The sequence below is a fragment of the Dromaius novaehollandiae genome, chromosome 1, assembly GCF_036370855.1.
Source record: "Dromaius novaehollandiae isolate bDroNov1 chromosome 1, bDroNov1.hap1, whole genome shotgun sequence".
NCBI classification, from domain to species: domain Eukaryota; kingdom Metazoa; phylum Chordata; class Aves; order Casuariiformes; family Dromaiidae; genus Dromaius; species Dromaius novaehollandiae.
In genome coordinates this window covers 66,280,509-66,299,640 of record NC_088098.1, presented here as the reverse complement: position 1 = coordinate 66,299,640, position 19,132 = coordinate 66,280,509, and the positions used below count along the sequence as shown (strand labels likewise).

The 19,132-nt window shown below is 44.5% G+C and overlaps 1 protein-coding gene across 1 annotated transcript; it reads left to right on the top strand.

Moving 5' to 3' along the window:
- The first annotated feature begins 10,004 nt into the window (after positions 1 to 10,004).
- LOC112993400 (aldo-keto reductase family 1 member B1-like) lies at positions 10,005 to 17,732 on the top strand. The gene is made up of 10 exons (XM_026117035.2): positions 10,005 to 10,308; positions 10,668 to 10,835; positions 12,363 to 12,479; positions 13,375 to 13,452; positions 14,147 to 14,269; positions 14,730 to 14,836; positions 14,999 to 15,080; positions 15,630 to 15,713; positions 16,318 to 16,400; positions 17,287 to 17,732. The coding sequence occupies exons 1-10, from the start codon at positions 10,243 to 10,245 to the stop codon at positions 17,327 to 17,329; spliced, it is 951 nt and encodes a 316-aa protein (XP_025972820.2). The 5' UTR covers positions 10,005 to 10,242; the 3' UTR covers positions 17,330 to 17,732.
- Positions 17,733 to 19,132: the final 1,400 nt, after the last annotated feature.

Here is a 19,132-nt window from a genome sequence, read left to right as displayed (position 1 = left end):
CTCACCCACTAACTCGACTGTTACCTTTCATCTCTATCACCTTTGTCTAAGCCAAAGCTAGTAGAAAGCTAGTCCATCTATGTAATCAAAGTAGTACTCTAAGTTCAAAGTAGTACTCTAAGTTCACCATATCTGAAGAGTTTTATTTCCCCACTCATCAGCTCCAACTCCAATAGTCAGCTCCAATAACAGAAAGATACATTATATGCCATCATCCAGTCATAACCACAAGTCACTAGACAGTAACCTGTGCTGCAAGCCAGGACTTTGTATGTAATGACATTACATACAAATTTCTTATCACCATTAGTCTTATAAGAAGATGATTTCATTAACATTGCAAAAACAGCCAAATGACTGCGATTCAAGTTTCAAACTACACAAGGACCAAAGAGTCCAAGCCATATCTCTGTTACTCTTCTTCCAGATGGCCATACTCATTTGGCAGCATTAATCTTTTACAACAGCTGGACTATGTTTTTCAAGGTCTCTAACCTGGAACCCTTCCAGGCTATAACAGATACTTTTAGCTGGAATGTTTATGGCAGAAGCAGTTTAGGAAGCTTTTCCTTGACACATAACCTTCTGCCGGGGCACTGGCTCAACTGCATCAAACCAAAGCAAAGTCTGGAGCTGACCAAGGCAGAAACAGAAGACAACAGAACTAGAAGGAAGAAAAGCAGATAAATGATTGATGAAAACCATGGCAAACAGGAGCATTCTCCAGTGATTATGCTCTATGCCCTTGGTATTTGTTCACTGAATAGCTACTTTGTTCAAAGCTAGATCAAGTATTTGCCATAAAGCACTGCAGACCTACCCACAGTAATTTCCAGAACGCTCTGAGCTCAGTAGTTAACATTATTTGATATATGAGCTGTCTTCATTCATAATTTCAACTTCAAAAGAAGCTTCTGTAATCAAATCCTCATACTCTTCAGTAACTCTGAAACCTTCTAATTCTTCCTCCAGTTTACTACTGTAAAACTTCCACCTTCAGTTGCTGCCAGTTGCACACCCATGTTCTCTGCTGCCCAGATGTGTGCCCAAGGAATCCTCACCCTTTTTTTGATGTTAGCACATTCAGGCCATCTTCAATAACTTCACAGTTTTCCCTCCACAAACATTTTAGATCCTGTCTTTTCTCTTTTATCCATGCTATTGTTATTTCACACTTCTATGACTGAATCATTTCTCCACAGCATTTCTGATGGTCCACTTCCATTCAAGGCTAATTTGCATTGAGAGAGGTCTGGGAGTATAAAACACTGTATGCAGAGAGCTAAATAGACCCATATTTCTCAAACAGGTTTTCCTATATCCAGAACTGTGATATCATAAAATCACTCTGACTAAATTCATCTCCCTGGCCATCACCCTCCCAAAACACTGGTTCACTTTTCTCGCAAGAAGTAAACACAAGCTTCTTATCTTGCAAGAAATCAGCTGCAATGTGGAAGGGGCATGGAAAGCTCGCAGCGTGTGTCAACTTTCCTGTTAGCAGGATAGTGCTACCAGGGTGGGATACCACACTTGTCTTATCCATACTTTCACTCTCCTTACCTGTTTTTTTTATACCTCTGCTCACTGAGTTATACTGGTTTAAATGACTCCTTTATTCCCTCTTTTCCCAGTCACCTTCATTTTTTCTATCCCAGAAAGATTGCAGTCCCCAAAATAACAATAAGCCAAACTTATACACTAAACCCACTTGTTTAGCCTAGTGCCACACAAATTTATATGAATTCATGTACTGGAAGCTGTTTCTCTTGCCCTTGAGGCCACAGCCACACAAATTGCAGCAGAGTCCTGTTGGCCCAAAGTCCTTCATATGGGTCTAACTTCCACCTCCTGACCAGGCCTCAGCCTCTACTTCTGTCTTTTTGTTACAGCCACTCTCTGCATCTCTCATTAATCAGACAGGTGGATCTCAGCATTTGCTTGGCTCAAGCATGCCTATGCGTCAGCAATTTTTCATCATGCACCTACCCCTATTTGCCAATATACCCCATAACTATGTCTTAAACCAAACCTATTATTACCTAGAATTCAGGGATACACCTGACAGAGCAGTGAGGCATACCTAGCACACCAATTAGTCACTGAATTAGAATTTAAGCTCCTCAGCACAGGACCTCTCACCTTTTGTTTGAATAGTGCCTGGGTTCTATTGCCCCTGGGAAATAGGACTTTAATATGTAAACACGGTAGGGCTTTCATCCTGTTTGGGTATGGAGGCAATATGTAACTTCAAGCATCTGCGCGGATTCTCTTTATGTCAAAACCAGAAGCATAAATCTATGTGGAAGGTAAATAAAAATTTTACTTTTTTTTTTTTAACTCTGACTCCATGACTTGGGGGGAAAAGTTTGTTTAAACAAAAGAAAAGTGAGTGTGCAAGCACTTAAACTAACCCTGCATTTGTCACCAGAATCACAGCTGTAGTCTTTAAGTAATGAAGTAGTTTTTTTGGATCCTTAACTGTTGAATAAGTGACTGAGAAGGAAGAAAAAATATATAGAAACATTCATTTCATTATATGCAAAACAGATGGAAGGAAGCTGCTATATGGGGCATCGTATTTCAAATCCGCGCCTGGAAATTGAATTTCTTATGTAATTCCTATTGTTAGGTGCTGGTAACATTATGAAGTGTTAATTGATTTTGCTTTGAGGAATGAAAAAAGTCCCTGGATATGTTCTGAAACATTTTTCTGAAGTAAAACATGTGACATCTATGTATTCATTTGAAATATTATCTTTAAAAATTATTTTATTTCTGCGTATCTCAAGCTGAAAACATACAAACTGAGAAAAACATACGAAATGGGACAAAACTTGCATTCTCTATGCCCTCAAAACCATTACAAAAGTAAAGGAAGACAGCCCTAAGATATCTTAAAATAGACTCCTTATCGCAACAGGTGCCTAGATACTACAGTGAAGTGTGTGGAACACAGTGCTGTGAACGAAAGAATTTAAATTTAATGACATATATTTAAATACTTTTCTGTGTGAAGTCATTTTTTTCCAACACACATCCTATATGCTTAGATAAACTGGATGTATTTTCTAAAACAAATGTAAGATTATTCAAACAGTGATTCAGAGAGTGGAGGGACCACAGCAAATCCCCCTTGGCTCGGCACTAGCCCAAGCCCTTGGCTTTTGCATTCCAAGCAAGGATGTGCCGGCATCCACCCCACAATAAGGTGCCACCTCCAGCCCTCAAAAAGCTCTAAAAGAAGTTGTACCGGATGCCAACGGTTGTCTCACTTCTAGAGCAAGAAACGCATTTTAAACATCTACAAGGTTCACTTTTAAATATTGTGGATTTGGAGTATTTTACATTGAGGGTTTTAGTTTAGGGTATTTCACTGTTTTCTAATCATAATACTGTACAAGTTAACTTACTGTAGCAGTATCAAAAGTAAGGAAAATCACATGATAAATCTGCCTTTTAATTTTTTTGCCATGTTAAACAAAGTGCTGCAGATACCAGACGTCGGTAAGAAACTGTCTGGGGAGCAATAATTTAAAAGGCGCTTCTCTGAAAACAGAAAGCAGCAGGGTGGTGTCTAGTCAGGACGTGGTCAGTGGGTTAAAAACAGACTGGATAGTGCTGATATTAGAGCATAGTAACAGCATAAGAATCTGAGCAAATATAACCAAAAGCAAAAAAAATGGGAACTCCCGTGTTATTGCAGAGAACGGTGAGAACAAGTAACACACAAAAGATGTATTTGTTTCCTTGCACTAATGTCTTTCTATCAGAAATTAATGGTTCACCTGAAAAAACTGCTTAGAAGTTTTTTATTGCAGTGTTAAATGAAAAGGGAACACTGGGTTAACCATGAACTCGGTGCGTGCAGTGCTAGTTATTTGTTATGCTTTTCTCCCAAACGCTCCAAAAATCACGAAGATTGTCCTGCACTTCTGGTTTCTTTCCATGATACATGGCTTTCTTGCATCATACCAGTTTACAAAACAAGCCTGACTGATGTTTAGTCTGGTTTTGGGAAGAGCGAAAAACTGAGTTTCCTGTATAAAAATTTTGTCCTTTGTGTCATGGTTGGATAATAATAACGGCAGGCCTGAGTCACAGTGTTCTACCTTACTGCAACGTCTCACAATTCAGCGGTGTTACTCCTGACTGACAAAAGCAACAAAATCAAGCCTTCCTTTTATACGATTCTTTCCTAGGCAACTTTAGGAGTCACGACCCTATATAAATAGCTATATGTCATAAGTTAATTCATGCTTTTTCCCCCATTTCTTTAATGAAAAAGGAGCATGAGTGAGCTAGCAATCAAGAGTGATAAATCATGCATGGATGGGGAGCCAGGATATCCAACTTTCCAGAACTAATTTTCTTCTCATACCTGTTTTACCCACGTGAAAATCTATTCATTTAAATCATCTTGTGTCTGATTTCCATTGCTTTTATGATTAAGTCTATTCCTGTCTACTGCTATCAGACCTAGTTGCCCACAGAAAAACCTACCGGAGATCATTTTGCCTGTAATTCAGAATTTCCTGTATATTGGAAAAAATGATGTTCAAACCTTTCTACCTCCAGAGACACTATGCACTATCCAATATTTGGCCAAGTACTTACTTAAACAGTACTGCTGTCATTGTTCTTCTCTTTGCAAGCGTCTGCACCTGCAATCTCCCACGTAAGTTACTGAGCTGAGATCAACTCAATAGATCTGTACAGGAAGAAAATCTGGGCATACTGGTCCTGCCTTTCTTAAGAAGGCATTTGCAGAAGTAGCATATATCTGATAAACCACATCTTGGAAAGGAACTGTATTTCTTTTTTGTTATAACACTTTGAGGAAGACACCGAAAATGCAGCCTCTGTTACCTGACCAAGGTTTGTCTTTCTAAGGATGTAGGTGCTCATAAACATTAGATGTAGAGAAGCTGCTTTCGTGGGCCTGGTGGGTTGCATCTAGTTTACCAGGGGCAGTTGGGAACACACTGTGGCCGAATTAACTGTCCTGGCTTCTGCAGCAACCCACACTGGGCCACCATCTCTCCTCAGCCCCTCGGGCTACAGGCACATTCTGGTTACAGGACGAGCGCGAGTCCCCAGACAAGATAATAGCTGGAAGCAAGACGCAGCCATGCTGCCAGAACAGTTTGTGCAGCTTGCAGTCTCCTCCCTGCACGCGCCTGAATTACTGCTGGAGAAGACAGATGTGGAGAGTGAGGAAGCCTGCCTGACCTACCTACAGCGACCTTGAAGCATGCAGCAAAATAACTGTGCAGATCCACAGATTAGTGCAGGGCAGCACGCCAAACATTTCTGGGAAGCACTGGACCTTCCACATTCACATTAAATACCCGTGTGGCCTGTGGGTCCTGCTGTGTGACAGAAGAAAGACCACACGAGGTTCTGCCCTCACATTCACAAAACCTGAGTGACTTCACCTGCTGAAACGATTTGGCTGTCCTGCTATGTATGAGTTCAGGTTATAAAGCAATTTCCACTCAGGTCTAACTCTGCACAGCTTCCACAGTGGTATTTTTCATGATGTTCCTTATCAAAATGATCTCATTGGTTTTAGTGTGTGCTTCATTTTGTTTTCTATTTTAAACATGAGGAAAATATTTTCAACACTTTTGTGTTTCACAAATGGAAAACATACACCTTCCTTCGCTCTTAAGGCATTCTTTTTTTTGCCAGAACTAGACACAGCTGATAGCTGAAACTTGAACCAGAGCATGAAAATATTTTTTGGCCAGGACAAGAGCCTCCGCTTACTACGAAAAAGAGCAGATTGTTTTCAAAAGTGATGAGCTTTGAAAAACCTACAGTCTGCATACACAAGAGAAAAACCTGTTCCTTTGATAACCATGCCTACCAACAAACTCCGAACAGGAATGTAAGTCTGGGATGAGCAATTTTTCCATTTGTAGACCAGCTGGGTTTGGAGGCTGGCCATGGTAGCCTTCCTGCTGAAGTTGCTTATCCCCTCATTACAAAGTCCACTCTTCCACAGAAACAACTGAAGAGGTATGGTCTTCGCTGGTGCTTTTGTACCTGCTCTTTCCACAGGGCAGGATTTTCATCTGGAGAAAATTAAGCAAAGGTATTCGCTAGTCTCACATTAGTCCACCACTCCTGTCTATTATCAGAAGTTTTCTTTTTATGGGTTTGAGAAAAGGCACAAAAAGATACCAACATGCTTCTGCTTCCACAACAACCAGTCCTGGCTTGTGCAAGGAGATTACAGCGTAATTAAACCAGTTCAAAAACATGCTGTTAAATAGCTGTTAAATGCTAACTCTGTGGGAAGATACATGCTATTTTGCTGCAGAGTGCTTTCTACTGTTTAACTGAAGTGGGTAAGGAACAGATGTAAGCTAAATCAAAATACAACATTCTTCAACTGATATGTGGCTAAAAAAGGCATTTGCATTGACAAACTGAAACCTTTTCTAAACTGTGAAATTTTTGTGTAGACAAGCCTCAGAAGAAAATGTAATCATATTATACTTTGGGACTACCATGGACATGCCTTGCTTTGCCTTTATCTGCTGTCGGCACCTCCTCCCGTGCCTGCCAGGTGTTTGCTCCCTGCTGCTTGGCGCAGTTCTCTTAACTATCTTTTTCCTGTCTCGCATGCCCTCGAGTACCCACTTGTTGGCAAGTTACACCTCTTTTTATCACCTAAACCACCCCATTTGATGTAGCTCTAAATATCTTTAACTTCCTCTGGTTCTGCTAAGCTCAAAGTTTCCTCCTCAGCACAGTTTCAGGCTCACATTCCAGAGATTTCCCAGCAATTCCTTGATGTTTAATAGTAATAGTTACTACAGCCTCAAAGCCAGACCGGCTGCAGCTTCCTCGGGAGCTGTCATGGGCGAAACAATCTCGATTGGGGGAATTTCACTTAATTTAATACGTTGCCAATTAGCATAAACTTTTAATTACTGATTCGGGTATTGAGAAACAAAAACAACAAACAATTTAACATGTAAGGAAACACTCTTCCTGCCCTTTACCAGGTTCAGCTTCAGCCCAGACTCCTCTCCTCCCTTCCTAGTCTCAGTTCCCCTCGTTTTTGCCACGCGTCACGCTCCGTCTCTCCCAATCCCTTCGGCGGGCCGACAAGGCGGCACAGGAGGTCGGCGTTGGGGCTGAGTAGTTTCTTTCTGCCATTTCTTTCTGTCTGTCTATGCTTCTCATTCTTTCCTTCCACTGCTGCTTGCTTCTTATGCGTTTCCTCTGCTCTGGTGTGGTTCCCCGACAGCCACGGTCCCTCCAAGGCATGCCTCTTCTGGCACAGAGCACCCCTTCCCATCCCAGAGTGCATCTCCAGCCACATCCCCAACAGTGTCCCCTTCCACGCGTGTCCTCCTGTAGCTTCTTCTGTGTCTCCTCCTGTGTCTCCTCTCATGTCTCCTTTTTGTGTCTCCTCCGTTTTATTTTTGGTCTCCTCCTGTCTTTCCTTTCATATGTCCTCACACGCCCCCTCCCCTGCTCCCTGCCCCTCGCAGCTGCCACCCTCTCTTAAGCCCATCTGGGCACCAGCGCTGTGTGCTCCTTGGACCGGTTGAAGCTTCGGCACGCAGGGGCTGTCTCCAGCCATTCCAGAGCCGTCTGGAAGCAGCGGTGACCGGCACAGGCTGTTTGTGGCCTCCTGCCACACCAGGCATCTGGCAGCCCCTGCTGCTGAAACCCTGCCAGCCGTGCCCAATCCAGGAGCCAAAAATATATCCCTTCGAGCATCTTGCTTGCCCAGTGCTATAGCGATGTCAGGCTGTGACTATCATCTCTGCCCAGAGGGTCACGCACAGTGACTGAGCACAAATATAAACAATGCCGGAAAGCATTTTAACCAGCCCCACTTTCTTAGTTTGGAACAATATCCCAGCGCCTGTTCAGTCAGCTTCAGCCCGGTGGTTTATACTATGCAGAGGGAAAAGTGCTCAGGAAAAAGTTAGTTCTTACTTTTCTTGTTTTTTCCTGTTGTCCTTGGTTCTTTCTCCCAGATGCCAGCATGCTCAAGCCAAGGCCGTGTTGCAGCTGCTGTGGGATTTCATCTTTCCTGCTGTGCCAGCGCCACCAGCACTGCTGCATCACGAGCCACAGGGGGCAGAGGGAGTCTGCAGTGACGGAGACCTGCAAAACGCACGTGGTGCTGAAATCACGACATCCAGCCACTCTGAGGACCTCAGGGACAATACACCAAATAGGTGAGACAGAGTTTGGCGTTAGATCAGCTAAACAAAGAGAAAGCTGACGCTGATGGCACATGTTTTAAAAAAAGGCTTGCTGCAGCACCAGCGAACCAACAGCAAATCTCCCAGTGAAAGTCACCTCTGGCTGCAAATGTGTACTTGACAACCCAGTCCTGCACAGTGCTTACAGCTTTCTGTGAGCTGCAGACAGCCCACAATCCCCATTGATCGTGGCAGTCAAAACAAGCTGGAGGTGCTGAGCACATTAGAGGGCTACCGGCCATGATAAATATAACTATTCTGAATCTTAGACAGTCTTTCTGCTTCCCCTGGGATATATGACACAGTGTAAGGAAGTACCCAGTTAACAGGAGGTAGAAAACAGGGTTGATTTCTCCCGTACACATAGAGTTCCAGTTTTGGAAAATCTTTGAGATAGTCTCATGCATTTCAGTTCAAAAGACAGCAGAGAAAAGGAGATGCTCTTTCTGTGCATTCAATCCAAGGACAACTCAGACAATTCAGACAGTAATTGCTAATTTTCTCTTCAAACCTCAGACTGTATCTTTGAGTCCCTAGCAGAACAATTTAATATCTATTTTTTTACTAAGCCTAAGTCACCTTTTTTTTTCTTATCCTTTTTAGGAAAAGAGATAAAGGAAGAGAGATTTTTAACCTCTCATTGTTATAAGATCTGTAGAATACAATATGCAATTAAATCCCCTAAGAGACTAATGAGGAAATTCAAAAGCACAGTTGTCCCACACAAGCTTCATTCTGCCCCCGTGTGTGCAAACATTAAAATACAGCCTTCCATCCTATCTGGATCCTGTGCTATTTCTCTGCAAAAGAATGTATTTATGACACTAATTATACATGACATCCATCATGATCATGTAGCTAAAGGATAGCTTCTCTCTTCTACACTCACATGCCTTTCTCTGCATTATGAAACTCTCATTTACGAAGGCATTGACCGATAAAAAAGAAGCCACAACAGTGCAGCTATGTTGCCTCCAAGTGGGTTAATAAAATGGGAAGAGGTGAAAGTGAACAGAAAAAACAGGCAATTCTAGAATTTACCAGAAGAAGGACGGCCCCATTAAGATCCTGAAAGTCCCGGGGATCTAATTTTACTTCTCAGCTCTGTCACACATGCCCTACATGAACGGTAGTCACTTCAGTAAGTCACACTCCCCTGATGCCTCATTTCTCAATGTGTGAAGTATAAATATCACTTTTGTCTATCTGGTGGAAAAAGTATTTCTTCCTCTGTAAACCCATGCTAAGCTTTCTGTAGCTCTCTGGTTTATCAGCACACAGGGTCACAAGCTCAGTCTAGGGGGGACCAGCCCTGGCCACCATCACTGCGTCAGGGACACATGCTGCCATGTTACATCCAAAGGGCTCAGTGCTTCCTCAGTCCTCAGCTCAGCCCCAGGCTAACAACCTGCCACCAAGCAGCCCGCAGCTACAGAGCAGAGAGCGAGAGACCTCTGCATGATGTTGCCGCTGTCTCACGGCCTCCTGTGCAGTGACTCATTTCATGACACCTGCAACTTTACTGATGCAAAGTCACGGGCCAAAGTGCTCCTGACTGAAACACACTCCCAATGTGATAACTGACAGGATGAACTTTGAAAGGGTGTTGCAAGACTCCAGCACTTATCTAAAGTGAGATAGCTATACATCAACTGGTGGCACAGGACCCAAACCCTGAACAAACACACACAGGAATGGGGCACGGCAGCACTCCACCCTCGCCCTCCGATAAGGCACCTCGCTGGGGAGGAAAGGGCCACAGGCTGCACTGCCGCACGCCCTGGGGAAGTGATTATCTCCGCAGGCTTTAGCTGCTTTAAGCTTGCATGTGCAGCCATGCAAGTCAAATCTAGGGAGGAAAGGCCATGACTTTGTTTGCCAGCTACAGGAGGGCCTGGAGTCCTGGCACCACTCTGCCACCTGCCCCCATTGGGCTGGGACCAGACGCTATTAAAGGGTTCGCAGAAGGCAGCCGCAGCAGTGCTCCGAACCGGCGTGTGGGACAATGGTGACCTCTGTGCAGCTGAACACCGGGGCAAAGATGCCCCTCCTGGGGCTGGGCACCTGGAAGGTAAGGGCTTCAGTGAAAACCATCAGTATTGCAGAACTCTCTGGCACAAGACTCACATCCTCCTGGTCCTGCTCTGGAAAACTGTCCTGGTGTTTTAGGCTTCTTGCTCTACTTGGCCTTCAGGCTGAGCCCTGCATAGCAGTGGGATTACAGAGGATGACTGGAGGCAGGCTTTAAGCCCAGGAGCCTGTGTTTATGAGATCAATACAGCCTTGAGAATCCCGCATGGAATACAGTTCTTGGAAAAAAAAAATGGGGGGCAATGATCTGGGTGGGGTGGTTTTCCTATCTTTATTTTTCTAGGAAACAGGTACTTAACATGTATTGACTTGAAATTCTTGGATTTATTTATTTTTCAGTCTGCACCAGGGAATGTAACAGCTGCAGTGATGACTGCTATTGATGCTGGATACCGCCACTTCGATTGTGCCTATGTGTACCAGAATGAGAATGAAGTTGGGGAAGGGATCCAGCAGAAAATCAAGGAAGGTGTTGTAAAACGAGAGGACCTCTTTGTTGTCAGTAAGGTAGGGATCTGATGAATTTGCATCCTGAGGTGGGAGGGGAGGCATGCTTTGCCTATAGTATTTTCACAATAGGAAACTTAAGTACTGGAGAGAAGCTATGTGCTGTAGGATGGAGCTATTCATAATGTTAGTCAGGTCACTCCTGATACAAGCTTCCTACTTCACCCTATGCCATATGGATAGTGCACCACAGACAGGGGTGATACCATTTGATTCTTTCCTGACCACTGAGTGTGATTTTGCTGTAGCCATGAGGTAGGGATGTTGAGCCCTGAGAACTGTGAACAGAGGAGTGAATCCTTCTTTTCCTCCTGGTTCACTGGCAGCTTGCTCCCCATTCAACCTGAACCACTGAGAGGAATCAGCACCATGTCACAGGGACTTCACTCCACAGTGAAGTTGAAGCTCAAGGGTGCTGGAAGCCCTTTCTCTTCCCTGCCCCTCTGGAGTATGCATTTCCTTCCTTCAGCCCATGCTCTTCCTGGGAACAGGTCTTTCTATCCAAATCCCTGCATAGCAGCCGCTCTTCCTCCCCGCCACAATCCACTAAGTGCTCAAACACAGCAGCTCTGCCATGCTGCTTCCTGGGGAGAGGCGGAAATGCTGGGGGATGAGGGGGAACATGGCCCCACATCTCATGTTTCTGCTGGAGCACAGAGGGCACCTGAGGAGTGTTGCCCCAGGATGCAGGAGCAAGGAAGCAGACAAAGGTATGGGGGGGTCTGGTAGCACCAAGCAAGGTAGAAATTGCATTGCAGAGGCAGAGATCTGAGAACATGTGGTATCATGGATCACTACAGATGCAGTTCTAACATGACAAAAGCACCTCACCAACTGCTAACATGCAGTTGAGGAGGAAAGCCCTGCGGTGGCTGGTGCCCGTGGCACCACTCAGTGCTTGTTCCAGCAGCCAGGTTGTTCCAGGCTCATGGTCCTGCCAAAGGGGTGTCCCTCTGCTGCGTGAGGAAGACGAGGCTCTGGGCATCCTGGGACAAAGTAATCTGCTCAGTACATGTCACAGGAAAGGTGGGTGGTGGGTTTGTTTTTATGGCTTGGAAAGGAAGGAGAGGAAGAAAGAAAAGGAAGGAAAACACTATATTTGGATTCAGGATTCTGAAATTCTTTCTTACCTTGGTAAATGCATGTTACAAACCTCCTTTTGTGGCTTGGCTTGCATTTTCGTGGCTTAACCTGACAAATTTGTTACAGGAAATGTACAATGGTCAAATCTGAAAGAAAGCTTTCTTGAGTTAAGCTGTTTTCTTCTACACAGTATCTGACCTTGTAATAAGACATTTTACTACAGACCTATCATCATGTGTGTTGCCACTGCACGTATCGCCCACATATTACCCACAGTATCATGAGTCCGTTCTGCTTGCAGAGCAGGCCCCATTTGAAGGGAAATAGGATGACCTAATTCCACGTTGGCTGCCAAAGAGGATGAAAAGCTTCTCTCCTGCTCAGGAGAGCGCCTGAGAGCTTTAACCCAGGAGGTCACAGTGTGACTTGGCTCTTTGTCTCTAGCTGTGGTGCACGTTCTATGACAAACCTCTGGTGAAGGGAGCCTGCCAGAAGACTCTTGCTGCCCTGAAACTGGATTACCTGGATCTCTACCTCATCCACTGGCCTATCGGGTTTAAGGTACAGTAACAGAAAGCCCCTTGGCTTTCCCTCTTGTCAGAGCTCTCCTCAAAACTGCCAGTCATGCTTATGGCACTATTGCTCCCCCAATCAAGGGCTATCAGGTGTCTGCGTGTGCTCTAGGGCTGCTCATTCAGCTTTCCTCTGGGCATGTGAGCCAGGCTCTTGATCCCTGCCTCCAAGTTTGCTGCTTGCACAGTGTCCTGTGCCCTTCTGATCCTAGGAGAGGCACACCTAGAAATAGGGGCAGGTCTCCCAGCCACAAGCATAAGCTACACTGCTGTCCTTTTCTTCACAAACCCAAAGTATGCTCCTCTGACCATGGCTTGGCTCCCTCCTTGTGGGAAGGAGGCCTGTACTCCACTGCCTGACAGAAAGTCTTTCTTCTGCACGTTACAGAATCCCAGAGCAAGAGAAAATGCTTCTGCTTTCCATTTCTCTCTTTAATCACTGAGTCCTCAATACAGTACAGACTGAGCTGACCTTTGCTGTCAGAGCCTTATTGTTGTTCCACAGAGCCTGGATTTCAAAAGGTGAAGCCTTCTGATACCATAACTTTGCAGACTTCAGGTACTGCAAAGGAACTGTGTCAGTTCATATATACCTAGTGGTATATACCCATATATATGGGTATATACTCATGTATACCTAGTGGTATATGCTTTGCAGGGTCCAGCTGAAATATCTGTCTTTATTGGCATGGCTGCTAGCAAAAATGCCATAACCCTGCATGAACTAAGAAGAAGACATGACTGAAGAATGAATTAAGCTATGATAAAAATTATTTTTTTTTTCATGTACCGGGAGCTTTGGCTCCTCATGTTCCTGTTTTGTTCTCTTACGAAGCTAGCTTTCCAACATAAATTGTTTCAAGTGTTTTCTCTTGAAATGACAGGCAGGAGAGGAGCTGTTTCCCAAAGATGACAAAGGCATGTGTATTCCCAGCAATGTTGATCTGCTACATACCTGGGAGGTAAGCTCAGCCACAGCAGAAGACTGAAGCTTGCTCTGTCCTCAAAAGTCTCGTCCACATTTTCATTACGTTCAGCAGCCACAGAATTGTTGTCTTATGCATGAAAAATTACTGGGGAGAACTTACAGTAGTGTGAGGTAGCTTTTCAAAATGTGCATGCTTAGCAAAGCTGTTATTCCTATCCTCTGAGTGCCTTACTTGAATGCCTAACCCACCATGAGCTGACCAATGGCTTTCAGTGAAGTCATAGACCAGATTCAGGTTAGAAAAAGCTTTTTGCTTGACCTTAACAACCATACAGCTGTCTTCACTGCAACTGTAACATAGTTCTTGGGAACTGTCCAAACACACTTTGCAGGAATAAAGACATCTTAAGCTGTGGCCCTGCCTACAGCCTGGGGCACTCCAGCCTCCAGCGCTGGTACAATAGCAGGTTATCAGGTATCAGTATTTTCCACATGGAACTCTGGGTAAATTCCCGTGGTCTCAAGGAATGAGGCTTCGGTCTTGGGTGGGATGGGAGTTGAGGCACATTTACCAGTGCCCCCTTTTCCCTCAGAGACTCAAGAACTCTGCGCATCTTGAGACAGTCATTTTGATCCTTCCAAGAAGGAAGGAAGCCATGTCAGGAAGAATGTCTTCTTCAGGCCCTGTCTGGTACATCTGATGATGACTTTGCTGCCCTTTCTGTTAGGCCATGGAAGAGCTGGTGGATGCTGGTCTGGTCAAAGCCATCGGAATCTCCAACTTCAACCACGAGCAGATTGAGAGACTCTTGAACAAGCCGGGACTGAAATACAAGCCTGCAACTAACCAGGTAGGCTACTAAGTGACAGCAGGTGAATGTTCTTCAAGGATTATGAAGGTCTGATTACAGTCAAATGAGGATATGCGAAAAGGGAGAATGGAGTGGATACAGCACGTTTTCTAAATCCCACCCTGTGGTTATTTTGGGGTACACAAGGTACTGGGATACTTCCTTTCTTTGTTTTTCAACTTGCTAAACCACTGATGGTAGAGCAGCTCCCCTTTAAACAAGCATTCTGGAGGGATAAAGAACCCAGAAATGAGCTTTACGAGACCCTGCAACCAAAGCTATGTAAGAAGTTACCAATAAAAATATGTGCCTTCGGTACTAAGGATGCATATTATCACATAGACCATTGGCAAGTTAGGAAAAAAGACAGGCTGTAACTGGATTAGGAGATAAATCTCTGGAGCACAGCAACATTACAACAGTTCTGCCACTGTCAATCTCTGTGTTCTTGTGTTGGCAGATTGAATGTCATCCATACCTTACCCAGGAGAAGCTGATCAAATATTGCCAATCCAAAGGGATTACTGTGACAGCATACAGTCCCCTGGGCTCTCCAGACAGGCCATGGTAAGACTGCTTTGCAATCTGCGAGGCAGCTCGCATGACTTAGGCTTGAAGCACTGAGACTGTAACTGCACTGTTACTCACTCCAATAGATACAGATTTCTGTTGCTAGGTAGGGCCTTTCTATAGAGGTTTCTCACCATTGGCCTTCTGTTCTCCACACAGGGCTAAGCCAGAGGATCCCTCCCTTCTGGATGACCCCAAGATTAAAGAGATTGCAGCCAAGCACAACAAAACCCCAGCACAGGTAGGCAGCTGCGGTAAAGTGTGTACTGGTTCCTGGTACATAGCCATAAGGAAACTACGCTTGAGGAGACGATACAGATGGCATCCATTACCTATGAACTGTGGCACTGCCTGGTGACTTTTCTCTAAGAATGCAGTTTGTTTGCTACATGGCCTGCAAGATGTGTTACAGCCCTCAACAAAGAAAAGGTCCTCAACACATCTTGAAATATTTTCATGTTTCACTCTTCCCATCTCAAGTCCTGTTGCACAGAATGAAACCTTTGTATAGATTGGTGGAAGTCCAGGTGGGAAGATAAACAATTGAATGTCATATAACTTGGAAAAGGAGAAAGGAGGCCTTTCTGTGGGCTGCATCACTTCTCTCTCTGCTCTTCTGGAAGTGCTTTCTAGGCCTCAGGTGCAGGAATGATTTGAAATGCACGTCTGCAGAAATGGCTTAGTTCTGCTGAATTGTTCAACAGGAAACGGACAATCTGTATTGGAACAGACTCTGCTTTTAGAACTAGAGGAGCCATCCTCTCTCTGACTCAGTGATCTGTTCTTGCAGGTTCTCATTCGGTTTCACATCCAGAGAAATGTGGTTGTGATTCCCAAGTCTGTCACACCACAGCGTATTGTGGAGAACTCCAAGGTGAGTGATTACATGCAACCTGGGTGCTGCCCTTTAGGGATGGCATTCCTTCCCCCTGCATAGCAAGTAGCGATCCTTTCTTACCCTTCCCAAGTCCTCTTCAGACAGAGGCTTTTTCTGTCTACATGTTTAGCTATATTCTAGTGAGAACTAGACAGCTACAATTGGAGGGCAGCAGTGAAGAGAGCTTATATAGTATTTCCTGCTTCTGTGGCTTGTCGATGAATCAGCAGGCAGAGCTCACTTGAAGCCCAAGTGCAGAAACATGCCAGAAAAGTCTTATGTAGATCAAGCAATGTTAAGAAAATATCTCTTGTGTCCATCATCCAAGTCACTCCTCTAACTCTTAATTCAGTGGCCTCTGACTGAAACCGGACATCAGCATTTCAGAAGACATGTAGTTGGATTGATGGGAATATTCAAGTCTTCAAAACTTTTATTCAGAATAGGAGCAAGAGATGTACAAACTGAAATTCTCTAGCACTAACTGCTCACTAAGCTAACCAGTATCCCTCCAGTGTGAAGTTGTCTTGTAATCTCGTGCATCTTTTTCATAAGCTTAGATTTGTTTGAAGAGATCATTTCCAGCTGTTTCTCCTGTTAGGTGTTTGACTTTGAATTGACTAAAGAGGAGATGGCAACCATTCTCAGCTTTAACAGAAACTGGAGAGCCTGTACAGTGACCGCGTAAGTGACACTTCTTGTTTCCTTCCATCTCTTAAATTGTTAGCACTCTTTACAGGGAATTTTGTGTCACAGGTTTTTGTTTGGGCAAAATCTGGCATACTTAAAAATCTTGCCAGATTAAATTCCAAGTGGTTCATCTCCAAAATAATTTTTCAGGGGAGGGTTTAATATTTTCATTTTAATAACGAAAGAATGAAAAGAAATCAAACTATGTTCTCATTTTGAATTCAGTCTCCAAGAAACTCTCCGTAGCTGGAATTACAAAAAATGGGTTCTGGTTGTTCATTCTGCATTTGTCTGTATTAGAGAAATGAGCATTAAACAAACTCAAATTCCTAATTTCTCATATGGAAGTTATGTGCATTTCCTGCCATACCCTTTAGGAATATTACAGAAACTGATGGCATGTTTTTCATGCATGTTTTGGAGGCACATGAACACTGGGCAGGTGTGGTATGTGGATTTACACTTGGCAGCTTAAAGCTAGATAGGAAATCTTTGTTGAAAGGCTACAGAAAATATCTTTCAGGCAGTAAATGGTGTGAACTTAAATTCTTTATCTAGAAAGTGACCAAGTCCCACCACCTTTGAATGCTCAGTGCCTGAATAACAGGAAAGGACTTGAGAAATTTTTAGGGTACAAATGGTACGCATCACCAAAGAAAACAGAAATCTGTACATATATACATACACATATGTGTGGGGGGATGCGTGCATATATATCTACATATATAGGTATATTTTATATGTATATATCTCCACATTATTCATTCTGCAGTTACACAATTTAGATCCTCCCTTGGTGGCTCCTCTACGCACCCACTACAGATCTATACAGCATTTATTTCAGCCATTAGAGTAATCTTCCCTTTTTGATTTCCTTCAGGTGCGAAACTCACAAGGATTACCCTTTTAATGCAGAATACTGAAGATGATTTTACCTTACCCTTCTCTAGTCTTCTGAGGTCTGACGTGCTTCCGCTCTAACTCAGAGCTACACGTTTTCTAACTTTCTTACTGTATCTGCCCTGCTGCTGACAGCAAAGACACAAGATATGTACTGAGTGAATTTTGTCCGAGTTCTTTGTTGAAAGAAGGAAACAGTATAATTGTATTACAGAACAAAATGTGGTATGTAATAATTTTCTGAGTAAGACGAGAGAATTATTATCAAAGTGCCCAGCTGGAAAACAGAAAATACGGAAAGCATTTGAACTACCACTCAATGATTAACTTAAGAATGTCAACAAACCAAAACAAAAAACATGCAAAAACAATTTCATCGGTAGAGTTTGATATTTTAAATAAAAATCATTCTAAAGGGCAAAAACATCACTGGCTGAAAGTCTTCTGTCCAATTTTGAAAAAAATGACTTTTTTGGTATAAAATGAACTGTGTAGAAGTTTTCATGTTCTAGTCTCACCTTCTTGCCCAAGAAGCTATGCACGGACAGGTCAGCTGTGGCCACCTGCACTTAGGGGACATGACTCATCCCTGGGGCAATTCCCACCAGAAAAAACATTTTTCCCTCCAGGCCCCAGAGGGCAGCCAGCCCCCAGAGGAGATTCCCATTGCCCTGTCAGCACAACCCAGAAGGATCACCCCAGGGCCCCTGGTATAGCTTTACCTGCCCCACACCCCCATTTCCCCCTGCCAGGAGACCCCAAACCAGGCAGCCTCCCCAGAAGCTCAGCCAGCCCAGGGGAGCAGGTCCCCTCACAAGGCCAAATGCCCTGAGCCTGGGGCAGCCAGGCCGCAACAGGCACTCGGGGACCAGGGCTCATCAGGCTGCAAAAACCCTCCTCCTACGGCCCCTGTCAACCAGCTGCCCCCTCCCCAACACAGCCCAGCCCAGCTGCCCCACAGCTGCACATGGGGCTCTCAGCCCTCCCACACCAGCTGATGGCTGCCCCTGCACCCACAGGACAGGGTCGCCCACCCTCACAAGACAGCACAGTGCAACCAGGCCCCAGAGTAGCCTGGAGGAGGCCAGAGCCCACCGCTCCCTTCAGCCTCTCCCCCTCAAGCTGCACATCAGGCAGCACCCAGCCCCTTCACATAGGCATGGATGCCAAGACACAAACCCCAGTAACACTGAAGCTGCGCACATTATATCCATATGCATACAGACACACACACACACAGGCACATATCCCCGCTCTGGACCACATCTGGCACAGGGGAGAAGGGTTGTTTGCACGGAATCAATCCCCGAAACTCCTACTCACCTTACACCCAAAACTCAAGGCATCAAAATAACTGTGGCTCCTTTGACAACACTGCCTTGGACTCCTTTTATCTCCATTTTTTCCTTTTTTGCAAGGCTGCTTGGAAGGGGGGGTATTTGTTTTCATAGCTGTGCATCCTTCCTGCTGCTTCCCACTGGACAGGGAGCCAAAACACAGTCATAGAGTTGCACACAGCCTTCAAGTCACAAAATCTTCTGCTCAATAAAGAAACACCTTAAGATCTTCTCTCCAAAATTTCCACTTTCGGTTCATGAACACAGACTCCAAGGACACTTGTTTCCCAGCTTCCTGAAGGAAGCAATCCATCAAACCCTCAATAACCCCCACGCTGAGTAAGACAGCTCTGCTGGGACAAGACAGGCAGCTTTATTGATGAGAAAGGTTACAACATCTGCTATGGTGCAGGGATTTGGCTGCTCCTGGGGTTTCTTTCTTCAATACACTGTTTTCCCTGCACGTTCGATTAATGGCCAAATCCTAGG